The sequence below is a fragment of the Arachis hypogaea genome, chromosome 5, assembly GCF_003086295.3.
Source record: "Arachis hypogaea cultivar Tifrunner chromosome 5, arahy.Tifrunner.gnm2.J5K5, whole genome shotgun sequence".
NCBI classification, from domain to species: Eukaryota; Viridiplantae; Streptophyta; class Magnoliopsida; order Fabales; family Fabaceae; genus Arachis; species Arachis hypogaea.
In genome coordinates, this window is record NC_092040.1 from 108942915 (window position 1) to 108957050 (window position 14136).

Below are 14136 nucleotides of genomic sequence, written 5' to 3' on the forward strand. Positions count from 1 at the left end.
TCATTATATATTTATGGAAGCTGTTCACGTGTTCCGTTGTACGAACACGGAACATTTTGTTCCTCAATTTTAAAGCTTTAAGATATAATTTAAAAAATGTAAACGATCTAGATTAAAAAAAAATAACTTCTGTGGATAGTATGTAAAAGAAGCCCACATTAGTCATACAACCAGTCTATCATTTTGCCCGTTTGTGAGAATTAGAGTTTCTTGTTTGCCCAAGCTAGTTGGAAGGTAGCTAAATTTGTGTTGGAATTTACTAAAAGTAGCCTATAAGTTAGCTGAACTGGTAATCTGGTATAAATTAAGTCATCTAGATAGATTTATTTTTTATTTCAGTCTCTCTTTAACATTTGTTTTTATTTAGTTTATTGCTTTCTTATATATTTTTATGTTGTTATTATTTTTAATAGGTATAAATTAAATTATAAAACTATTTTATTTTACTCATTTTTACTATTTATCTTTTTAATATAAAATTATACTTTTACTTATTTACTTTTTTCTTTTATAATTTTTTGCTTCTCACTTTTTTTCATAATTCATTTTTTTCTTCTCATATTATAATGTTAGTTTCTTTTTTTTTCTTTTTAATTTGATACATACTTGCGGCGTGAAATAAACATATATAAATACTATTATTTGTCAGTTATATTTCACCTTTTCTTTTCATTTGTTTCTTTCAACCATTTAATTTACATGTTTACACAAATATGTATGTGTATATAGATATAAAATTGTAATAAAATTGTTGATAGTCTCATAACTACTCTTTTGAACTGAAAATGCATAATTTTTTAATTCTTGATGAATTGAACAAAAAAATTAGTTAAGGTTCTTTATACTTGCATTGCAGGTGATGATTTCTTTCTTTGATTATAGTATTTAAATATGTCATAAACATGTTACTTTATACATACTTCATAATCCATAATCAAAACCCTCAATTCACAACTAAGTCAACAAGTTATAACTCAAATGGCATAATCTTTTTATATTTATCTAAAAAATTACGAGTTCGAGTTTTCCTATCTTCAATAATAAAAAAATAAAAGTTTAAAAACAAAACTTCATAATCCATTCGATTTTATATAAGAATAAATATAAAACTCATCCCTATATTTCTCTTTATATTTTTGTTGCTTCTTTTTACTCCATGCATATTTAATTTTAAAAAATGATTATTTTTTATTTAATTTATTATTTTCAATATTCATAATTGCTCAGTTATAAGATTCGTAACAATTAAATACTTATATTTATATATTAAATGAATTTATTGATTTCTCATCTTATAATAGATTGAAAACTATGAGATAAAAAAAATTAAAAATTAAAGCAAAAATAATGTAGAGTTACAAACAAGGACGGACATAAGGGGCGAGTGGCGGCCTCCCCCGCCTCAAATTTTTTTAATAGTAATAAGTTATTATGTATAATTTAATTTTTTTAAAAAAAATTATTTATTATTTAGTCTAGTATAAATAAAAGTTCAGTCTAATTTAAATATTAATAATTTTTAATATCTAAAAAGAAAGTAACAATATTAAAGAAATCTGAAAAAGATATTATTACTAATATTTTTAATTAAATAAAAATTTTCAAATCTCATAAAGTGAATTTTTTTTCTTGTGACCGTCTTTTTTTATTCATTTAGTATTAATTCTCTCTATTTTAACTGCTACAATTAAGAGATCTTTTTTAACTATGAATATTGTGAAAAATAACTTAGAAACAAAATAAAAGATAAATTTCTTGCTAATTGTCTTTTAATTATATTGAAAAGAAAATTACTGAAAAATTTGACACAAATTCTATTATCGGTAAATTTTATAATACGAAGATTCGACCACTTCGTTAATAAAAGGTATACACATATTTTTTTTTACTTTAAAATATATTCTTTATCGGTATATTTTTGTAATACATCTTATATTATATAATTTTTTACATAATTTTTAAAATTATATGTGTTTTTGGCCCCATAATATCATTTCTGGATCCGTCCCTAGTTACAAATCTTGGATTTTTTAAAGTAGAAATATCGACTTAGAATTTGTTTCACTTGACTTTATTTATATTCGAAAAATATGTTTTGTTAGTTTTAAATTAAAACTCCTCTTTATATAAACAATATTCATGTGTTCAATTATGATTATATTAAGTTGTAAAAAATATAAGGCTCTTTCTTTACATTTACCACACACACCTATAAAAATCCATAATTTATCACGTATAAATTTGTTTGAATATAATCTCTATATACTCATCTAGAAGTCACAAGTTCAAGTCTCAATTTTATCTTTGATAAAAAAAACTTTGCTTAAAAAAAATAAATTAAAATATTATTTTTATTCCAAAATTATAATAAAATTCAAACATACTCCAAATCAAAGTTATCAAATTCGAACTGAAATTCGGTCATTAGTTCGAATTGGATTATTATTTGAACTAGTCAAATAATTAATCCGGTCAAATTTAGTTAAATATAATAAAATTCAGTCAAATTTATTTAAAATCGGTTAAACTGATTCGGTCAAACTTGATCAAGCTCAATTAAACTAAAAAAATATTATTTGTTATACATAATTTTTATTAAATGTTTTATGTAAATAAAATTAAATTATATTTATAAATTTAAAAATAATATTCTATTAACTATAATATATTTTCTATTTCTATGATTATTATTTTTTTTCTATAAATATTAAAATAGTATAATAAATATAAATTTATAAATACTTGAAGAGTTATTATAAATATAAACTAATTGATGAGTTACTAAAATTTAAAATTAATAATTCATTGAATATAAAATAAAATTACTAAAAAAGATATTTATTATGAAAATAAAAAATTAAATTAAATTTTATATAATTATTTAGTTATGAATGGATTAATCGGTTCAACTCGTAATCTATTAGTTGAACCAATAATCTGGTATCAGTATGACCAATTCGATTACCGATTTGATTATGATAACTATATTCTTAACATTTAAATTATCCTAATATTGATACTACAACCCAAATAGTGGTGCACATGGGTCGGGCTCGACATGATTCAATTAGATTTGGATTTCTAATATCTCATTGAATTTATTTTAATCCGACCTTAAATTGATCCAAAATAAATAAAATTAAATTGGATTGACCAGATATAAAATTAGAATGTACAAATTTATAAATTTTATATAATATATTAATACAAATTTAACTTTTAAAATTAAATTTAATAAATGTTAAATCATATTTATACCAAAATAAATTATTTTAAAATTAAAACAATATCATATGATATAAAAAGTGTAACATCCTACCACACAAAATTTTACGTTTAAGTTCATAAATTAAAGATAGTGAGATATTAGGACATCTAAAAATAAGATTGCATACATATGCATATATGAAAAGAAATTTAACTAAGATTCTTAAAGAAAAAATTAAACAAAACAATCAGAACTTGCATCGCACACGAATCGTAAAAAAGCGAAACATAAAAAGGAAGTGAACACAGCTTTGGTTGTGTGAGGACTAAACTAGTAGTTAACTCCATATTAAACAAATGACCAAATGTATATACACATAACGACAACGTTAAAAAATTTAAAAATGTCATTTTTAGTAATTTAAATTTAATTATGTATTAAAAAAATAAAATTTATTAGTATGTTATGGTGGAAAAATTATTGAAATCCATGATGGACATGAATCATATTTAGCGACAATTGTGTTAGCAAATTATATTTAGTGAATTTTGTGTACAATTTTAAAAATTTACTATTCTGTCATTATTTATGTATTAAAGAATACTATTAAATTTACAAGTAAACAGTAATAAGATATAGTGTAATTTGTGTATTTTTGTAAAATAATTATCCTACCATAATTTACGTATTAAAATATAGTATAAAATTTTTAGTAAATCATGGTAGAGTAACGAGATTTAGGAATAAAAATATTATTATCTATATATAAATTATAAAAGAGAAGGTATAAATAATGAATTTTGAGTTACGATAATTTGATAATTATAATCTTTTTTAATATTAAAATAGTCAAATATATTTTTTTTGGACACAATAGAATAAAAAAATCTAATATCATTAGATACTAAATTTAAATCTTTATATAAATACCAAAGCAATGAATTAATTTTTTTTTTTGTAAAACTAAAGTTAAAAATATATGGATTGAAATCAATTCAAAGTCCATAAATTAGATTCAGTGAAGCCACTAAAAAAATAAATTTTTTTTTGTTATTAAATCTATTAGATGTACATTTTTCGTTCGAATTTTGTATTTTTAAAAAATTAGATGTTGAACAAGTATTTTAAAAGATTTAAATAAAAATGTTATCAAAGTTGTATTTTTAAGTTTTTCAAAAGACAAATTAAAAGTAAAAGAGTTGATTTTGAAAAAAAAATTAGCAAAAAGAGTTCAATATTTTAATTGTAATGTTAATATTTGAAAATTAAATTTCATTTTGATATATATTATTTACTTATTTTATATAATATTATTTTTACTAAAGTAGCTGCTGAATATGTTTATAATTTTTTATTAAAAAACTGAATGATTTGTTAATAAATATAAAACTAAATGTGCTAGGATATGTTGCTAATGGTGTGTATTTTAAGAATGGCACAAAAAGTTAATTCTCAATGTAATAAATAGTGGCTCACGCTTCATTGCTAGCCAAGTCAAGAATTTAGAAATTCAACCATTGACAAATGGGTCATTTAGTTTTGTTTCAAAGGATAAAATTGTCTTTAAGTTCTTCACTACAAGACAAATACATAATGGAAACCGGATAGTACAAAAGAACATAATGTTCCATGCTAGTACGATGAAACATGTGATAATTTTCCTATATATATAGTGTATTTTAATATGTATTATACTAATAACTAATTTTAATACCTGATTTAGAATACATCTAGCAGAATTGAAAAAGAATATATTATATAAGTCTTATGCTTCCATGATTTAGCGAATAAAGAAGTTACAAACATAAAACATAGTATTCAGTATTCACAGACGTCATTGCCACTGAAATTTTGATTTACATGACTGAACATGCATTTGGGTTATCATCATTGAAGAAGGTCATAAGCTTCATTTCAGGAGACTTGGGATCACCGAGTGCCTGAGGCACATTCCTGACGAAACCAGTAGGAGCTTTGATGTCATAAGCCTCACGAACATATGGAAAAGTCACCAAGTTGTACGGAACAAATGGCCAAACATCAGCTTTCTTTCCTGTGTTGTTCACTTCTTTCAACACCTCTTCTGGATCAACGTATCCAGTCACCGTTACCCTTTGCTGCTTTTTGTTTACATCCACGGATTCCACCCCTGATATACATGCATCAAATCATTCTTTTTTATTTTATTTTTACATACCTTAGATTTTTACTTTTATATTGTTTTTAACTTTTAAGAGTTAAGTACATATGCTATTTTATGTTTTGTATCTTAAAAATATAGTAAATAGGTATTTTAATTTTTTAAGAATCAAATTCAAATTTATAATTTATGAAACAAATTATAGTCCTTTTTTAAAAAAATATAGTAGAAAGAGTGAAATAGTCTTTTTTTTTAAATATAGTAGAAAGAGTGAAATTTTAAGATGTGTTTGGTTTGGATTTTTTATTTTTATTTTTATTTTAATATTTTTTTTAAAAAATTTTGTGAAAAAAATAAAAATTGAAAATAAGAAAATAAAATTTTATTCTTTTATTATTTTTTAATTCACAAAATTCTAAAATTAAAATACATTAAAAATAAATATAAAAAATAAAAATTCAAACCCAGTAGACCAATTTTTCTACTAGGTCTTCTTTTCGAGCCATACTAGGGAGTCCGAGAAAAGCTCTATTGAAACTTGTTTCAAAAAGGAAAAAGTGTAAGATTGAATTTTCTCCCAGCTTAAGATAGGCCTTATTCTAGTGCAAAAAAGAACTTAGAAAAAATACTATTAAAATAATAACAAAAAATTTATATATTTTTTATAAAATAACTTAAAAATACAAATAATAAATAAATTTTCAAAATGTTTAATATAAAAAATATGACAAAATAAAATAATTAAATAATAAATATATTCTCAGAATAAATTTAAAAAAAATCAAATTTTAATCTTATTTATTTTTTACCAATTTGTCTAGAAAAATAAGTTTTTAAGCTAATTTTGTGTGATTTGTTTTTTGAAAAGGGAAAAAGAAGGAGGAGAGGGGTAATGGTGGGAATGGCATTAACGGTTTAAGGGTGATATATGAAATAGAGCAGTATTTAAAAAATAATAATTTAAAATGATCTTATTTAATTCAATATTTATAATTTTATGTATAGAATATTTATTTCAAAAGTAATTAATAAATATAAAATAATATAATTTTAAATTATTTTAAATTGATTTTTATTGTCTTCTAAATATTTTTTAATGAAAAAATAGTAGGACAATATTAAACACTAAATATACGTTTTATACTTCTCACAAATATTAAGGAAACAATTATATTTTATCCCATCCTTTAAGATGTAAATTCCTAATACTTCTTCACTTGTATTTTTCAAATCAATCTGCTCGGGATTCATATGCGCTCACCTTCCAAGTCCTCCAATGCATCTGAAACTTTTCTGACACAGCCTTCACAGTCCATTTTCACCCTGATATTAACTGTCTGGTTGATTATGTTTTTTAAAAACAGAAAAAAAAAACAAAAAAGGGTTGAAATTAGATTTGACAAGGATGATATGATGTATATGTAATAACCTTCTTATATTGTATTGTATAACGAGGGTGGATATATAATAACCTGCTTGGGCTTGCGTTTCTTCTTAATCTTAGTTGAGTAAGCACCGAAACATTCTGGAATATTATCAAGAAACCCCATTTATATTGTATGTAGTAGTCCCTTCAACGGAACGGGACAAGCAGAATGTTCCCCCAAAAGAGAGAGAACTTGGTGGGTCTCACACGATGATCAATATCTGTAAGTATATGTTTTGGTCTAACATAGTCCGGGTACATATATATATATATATAGGGAAAACTATTAGTGTCTTAAGATCGACTAAGTAATCATTTTGTTTTAACTAAGGTTATGAAAATCTGGTAATTAACTCGGTAAAAATTAGAAATTCCAGTTTACAAAAAAATTAATTTAAATTAATCTGATAAAATATAATAATAAACTTTTATGTAAAAAATATTTTTTTTAAATGTTTTTTTTATTACTAGAAAATGATTCATTAGTTTATCTGTCTTTTATTAGTTCACTGACAACAAAATTTTTAGCACAAACTAAATTGGTCAGGTAATTGATTCTGATTAATTATATTTGGTTAAATCTGATCTGTTGGTCCAATTTTGTTCTTACGATGATTTTAATTTGTTATATATATATATATATATATATATATATATATATATATTAATTTTGCAAATATTATAAAAAGATAAGTAAAATATATTTAAAATTTTATTTTAATAAATCAAAATAGATACTGTTTAATGATGTATGAATCCATCTACTAAAATTAAATATATGGGTTCAATAATTTGATGTATTATGCCAGAAATATTCGTTTTGTTTTTGGAGCACGAAATAAAAATAATTTCTTTTTAAAAGATAATACTTGTATATATCTCCTTTTAACATAACATAAAATGTATACTTTTAATTATTTTTAACATATTCACTTTGATAGTAAAGGAGAAAAGTGCATATAAACTAATAAAAGTATAGAAAAAGAGTATTAGTAATGTACATATAACATATACAACTGGTATCTTCTTTTTTATTGAGGAGAAAAATATTAATCTCTTCTCCAACATAGTGATGATAATTGCTTCTTAAATGGTGTTCCGTCTAATGAGTGTAAGTGTGTAACTCGAATTCTTCCTCGGATCACAGTATGGTTTTGACTTGATAGAAATTTCAGACTTGAGGCAAAATTTAAAACTAAAATTAATGTATTTTATGCGCTGTCATGAAAATGGGGGAGAATATGATAACCTAGCTTTGATAAAATCAATCATCATCTCTAACTACCAAAACTACTAAAAGTCAAGTCAATTGTAGTAAAATAATAAATGATAAATGATATGATGCTTCCGGCTAAGTTCCTCTACTTAATTTGATGACGAGTTCACTAAATTAAACGAGCAACTAACAATAAATAAGGATTAATATCCCCAACCATTCACAAATTTAACAATACTTTTATTAATTACTACCTAACATTTACTTAGATGTATAAAGTACTATAAAAATTTTCCTTAAGCACTACAAATATAAAACACTTGTCATTTATACTCATTTTAATTAACAAAGTAATAATAAAAGAAGAATTTTTAAAATATCTTTAAATACTTAGTTGCTATTTATATAAAATTTTAAACCCTAAAAGAAAAAGAAGAATTCGTGTAAGGAAGTACTAAAAAATTTTATCTAGCTTTCTTCAAGTTCTTTTGTTTCTTCTGTAACTTTTTATTTCATCTTAATTAAAATCGATTTTAACATTTGTAATTGAAGCAGATTCATGTAACATCTTAGTCCATATTACATTTGTATAACTCCGAAAATATTTCACCTTTATTAGAATATATTTTTGGATTAGATCTTAAATTTTTTTTTTTATAAATTATCTTGTAAACTGACAAACTCTCTTACGTGTGCATCCGTATCAATTAGGTAAGTATAACGGAAGTCATATTTGGTTTTTTCGTTGGGTCTGACAAACCCAATTGAATATGAGAGATCGATATATTTAGGTTTTAAAAAGGTCAGACATTTAAATGTATTTTCAAATTTTCGAAGGACTAAAATGTCCGCAAATCAAAATACCAAGGACCTATTTGTTCTTTTTTTCTTAAAAAAAATTAAAAAACGTTCTTTGGTTGGTGGTTAATAATATAAGTCTTGTCTTAGAAGATTAATTTAATATCTAAAGTTATATTAGGTTAGTGAGAAATCAATTTGAGTAACCACTTAATCTTGAGAATGATTTGAAAAAAAAAAATCTAAAATTCTTAAATTGGCGATGGATTAATCTGAACCACTGCTTAAATTTAAAAAGACATCAAAAAATAATTTTAAAATTTATAAATTAGATTACAATCCAATATGAATTAAGACTTAACCTGATAAAAAAGTTTGAAAAGAAATTATTTATTGTACACTTATTCTATTAGTGGAATTTTTAAATTCTTTTGATGATAGATGTAGATATTTGAGGCTGAACTAATATATATTGCTTGTGACATCTTCTAAAACTTTATTGGACATAGGCATTTGAGGTCAAACTAATATATATTGTTTATATACATCTTTTGAATCGTTATTTTTTTCCGAAGTTTTTTGTGTACACTTTGTTTGGAAGTTTTCTTTCATACTTGTCTTCAATTTCTACATAGATGCATTAGAAACTGTTTTCAATGCACAACTTGAACTGTGTCAAGATCTCAAAACTGTTTTAGCAAAGAATGGTATCTCAAAATCTATTTAAAGATCTTCAAATTAAACAAAGACCTATAAATGTAAATGTTAATATGTCCTACTGTATACAAGTCCAAAAACTTAAAATGCTTTTTAAGTTATGTGTTTAAATTTTGAAAAAAGAAACACGGTTTGACTTCCCTTATGCACATTTAACAATTTCAAGAAACTCTTCTAGTACTATCAAGACCTCCCTTTTATGGCAACCGACGACGGCAGTAAATGTAAGTTTCAAGATGGTGATCCACTACTACCTATAGACGACCCTCACCCCATGCCGATGAAGACAAATGTTTTGATGAGCGCTAGTATTAGTACAAAATAAAATTTGACTAGAGCTACCACTACAAGAATAAGATCGATTAGCTATTATAAAAATAGTTGTAAAATTATCACTAATTTGACAAAAAATATAATTTGTGACGGATTAGTTATTGTCTAATAACTAATACTTTCTCGCTAATTACAAGTTACAGATCAGTGAGATAAATATAATAATAATTAATTCATCGGAAAGTTTTTTAGCGACCAAATAGATAATCGCAAATCCATTACTAAAGTAAAAACTAATTCTATATATAGAAGTAATAGACTAAACAGTAATCGCTAACTAGCAACAAACTCTACTGCAGCAGACTCATCGCTAAATCTAAATTAATTTTGTAAACAAAACAGAATTTTTAGTTGACACTAATTAACAAAAAAATTTTTCGAACCTAATTCGTTGTAAATTGTCCACTAATATAATCACAAATCTATCACATTTTATAAAGATAAAACTTCAGAATATATTTAATTATTTGAATAGTTACAACTATCTGATCGATTTGAGAGAATAGATTTGAATGAATGTGAGTATCTAACTTTAAGTATTAGGTATGTCATTTATTGAATTTTTTTTCTTTTAAAAAATATGTGTATTTATGTGTTATGTTTTAGTTTTGTGGTAGACACAGCAGCAATCTTACACCAGAATATCATAGTTCATTTTGCATCTATATTCATTCATCTAAGTTTATTTGTGGAGTACCTTACAAAAATTATATTTGTAATAACTCAGACTATCCGTTAGCACGATATTGTCCGTTTTGGCACACAAGGCCTCACGGTTTTGTCTGTGACAATAGGGATGATAGCCAAAATTCCCCACACTCACTCGTCAAAACGCGTCATGCTAGAAAGAGATATTAACACCCTTATAAGGCATGCTTCGTTCTCCTCCTCAAATGAAGCATGCCTTATAAGGGTGTGGATACCTCTTCCTAGCATGACGCGTTTTGACGAGTGAGTATGGGGGGGTTTTGGCTATCATCCCTATCGTCAAAGGCAAAACCGTGAAGCCTTGTGTGCCAAAGCAGACAATATCGTGCTAGCGGACGGTTTGGGCTGTTACATTTATCACAAATAAAAAGACGTAACTTGATAATAAAAAATACTCATAATAGAAGAAGTTAAAATTACTCATTTATTATATTTATAGGAGTGTAAATGATTAACATAAAGATTATGAAACTTTTTTAATTTATTTTTAAAATAGTGCTCACTTTTGGGTGTAATAATTATGAACAACTACATAATGGTAGTTAATTGCTATTGAAGAAGACAATGCGAAAGAAAAATAAGAAAATGATGAAGGAAAAGAGAACAATTAAATATAATAGTAGTGGTAGACAATGATAGATATGTATATAGGGAATAGTAAGACAAAAGAATAATAAAAATAAAAAATTTTAAAAAATAATAAAATTAAAAATAATTTAAGATATTGAATATAAAATTAAAAAAATAAAAAATTTTAATTATTAAAATTATATGAGAAAAAGAGTACTTTAAATATAAGCAGTCGTCTACAAATAGTGCACAAGATCCGAATTTGATTTCTCGACATTCTCCTCCATCAACTCATATACCAAATTAGGATTAGGTATATGTGTGCTAAATTGTTGTAACACTTGAGTATACATGTTATTATTAGGATGATATTTTGACTATATTTTTTTGTTTATTTAGATTTGTTTGTAGATTGCTTACGGTTGGATGAAGTTTTCTGAAGAGATAAAGGTGATTTTTGGCATAATGATGAAGCACAAAATCTTTTTGGTCTCAAATAAAAAAAACTAATTTCTTTTTTGTTCAAGTTCATCATGAAAAAAATATGTATTTATTTACTTATGTTTATTATTTATTTGACTTGGTAACTTAGCAATTATGTTAATTGGCACTTGGAACACCTTTTTATATACATGTGCAATATATATTATTAGCTTATTCTTCCTGTATTGATTAAATTAAATGTAAATATTTAAATAATGTTAGTGTGTGCTATATATCCTTCAAATGTCATATAAATATAACAAAGGTAAAACAGATATTGCTTTAGATATAAAAAAGAAAAACTAAGAAAAACTCAATAAGGTGTTGCTTTAGGTATTAGAGAAAGACAATTGCAAATAAACTTAAAAAAATCTGGACAAGTGTTGCTTTAGGTATATGAAAAAATAACGAGAAAGAAATTATACAAGTGTTGTTTTAGGTATATAAAAAGGCAACTTAAAAAAATTTGGATAAGTATTGCTTTAGGTATATAAAAAGGCAACTTAAAAAAATTTGGATAAGTATTGCTTTATTTATTAGAAAATATAACTCGTAAAAAATGTTGCCATAAAGTCTTATATAAAGCATTGTGTTTGGGTCTTCTAAGGTAACCCTTACGCGGAGTTATTTTTTTTATATATAGAAAAGATAACGTTTTTTGAAGGTTACTATAAAAAGGGTTCCCTTTAATGTGAAGGATTACAAGTGTTCATAACACGCAGCGGAAGTAATAAAGTAATCCTATTGATCTATTTTGTGCTTAAAATTTTATTGAAATAAGATGGGTTAGATGCCAATACCTGAGTACCCTAGTGAATAAAGCTTTCCCCTTCGATGGTACGAAGGTACTATGTGTATCCACACCGAGACTAATCCTTGTTATCAACTCTTTGACCAATGGATTTAACTGAGAAGTTTCTTGCAACTCCTTGCACCAGCAATTCTTCACTAAGAATTTGGAATATTTGTGTATGTGGAGGTAAAAAGAGAAAACTTATGTTTTCTTTCTTTTATCATATACACATATATAGTATGAGATTGATGACTGATTTGTGAATCAAATTACAACTTAAATTGAGACAAAATCAGTTAAGATCTTATCCATATTTAAAAACTCATCATAGAATAAATAATTAATTATTTAATATTCTCAATTATAATATTATTATATTCATGGTGCTAGCAAAGAATATAATAATACTCCATTTGAATTAATATAATTATTTATTTGATCTAATATTATGTTCATCATAAGAATATCCTATTGACAAATATACGGTAATTATAACCATTAGGAATTCTTAGAGTGAGTCAGTTCAATGGTTATATCTCTATATATACCATTTATATATATAATTTAACAAATGAAATCTATTAATCTTCATCCAATGAAGACTATTATATTTATATTAATCTATCCGAATCACTAATGTCCCATTTTTAGTGATTCTACGATTAAGAACAATTTAAATTAAAAGTACTCAAAAAATGTATATCTCATTATTACGATCCCTATCGTAATTATTCGTTTCTAATTTTTAATTAAGGACACTATCATAAATTATAAAAGTTTATTCTTATAAAAAGGAATAATAATAATAATAATTCATGATAGTATTTTGTTGGACATACACACTTATCTCCAACAATCTCCCACTTGCACTAGAGCCAATGACAGATTGGATCTAGGGCATACATGTATTTCCAACAAAATCTCCCACTTGCACTAGAGCCAATCAGTCATATATTTCAATCCCAATTCCCACATGTGCTTATCAAACTCTTTTGATCCAAGCGCCTTAGTGAATGGGTCTGCTGCATTATCCTTCCCAGCAACCTTTTGAATTTCAACGTCTCCATGTTCAACGATCTCTCTAATCAAATGATACCTTCTCAAGATATGCTTAGATTTTTGATGTGATCTTGGCTCTTTTGCTTGTGCAATGGCTCCATTATTGTCACACAGTAACGGAAGTGGTTCTTTAATTGAAGGTACCACACCAAGCTCGTTTATGAACTTCTTCATCCACACAGCTTCTTTAGCAGCCTCACTTGCTGCTATATACTCAGCTTCAGTCGTTGAATCCGCTACAGTAGCTTGTTTGGAACTTTTCCAACTCACTGCACCACCGTTTAAGGTGAAAACATAACCTGAAGTAGATTTGCTATCATCTTTATCTGAGGCAAAACTTGCATCAGTGAACCCTTTTGGTATAAGTTCAGAATCTCCATAGATGAGGAATTGGTCTTTGGTTCTTCTTAAATATTTAAGAATGGATTTAACCACCTTCCAATGTTCCTCACCAGGATTTGCCTAATATCGACTGGCTACTCCTAGCACATATGGGACATCAGGACGTGTACATGTCATGGTATACATGATAGCTCCCACTGCACTAGCATATGGTATTCTACTCATGCGTACTCTCTCTTCAGAAGTTTTAGGACAATCCTTTCTGCTGAGAGTAATTCCAGTGCCTATTGGTAAATAGCCCTTTTTGGAATTTTCCATGTTATACCTTTTCAAAATGGTATCA

General features: G+C 25.3%; 1 protein-coding gene across 1 annotated transcript; it reads right to left on the reverse strand.

The window, feature by feature from the left end:
• Positions 1-4960: 4960 nt before the first annotated feature.
• Positions 4961-7020, reverse strand: LOC112799846 (heavy metal-associated isoprenylated plant protein 22). The gene is made up of 3 exons (XM_025841851.2): positions 6821-7020; positions 6610-6685; positions 4961-5357 (listed from the first exon to the last, which is right to left on the reverse strand). Exons 1-3 carry the CDS (start codon positions 6896-6898, stop codon positions 5065-5067), a joined length of 447 nt encoding a protein of 148 aa, XP_025697636.1. The 5' UTR covers positions 6899-7020; the 3' UTR covers positions 4961-5064.
• Positions 7021-14136: the final 7116 nt, after the last annotated feature.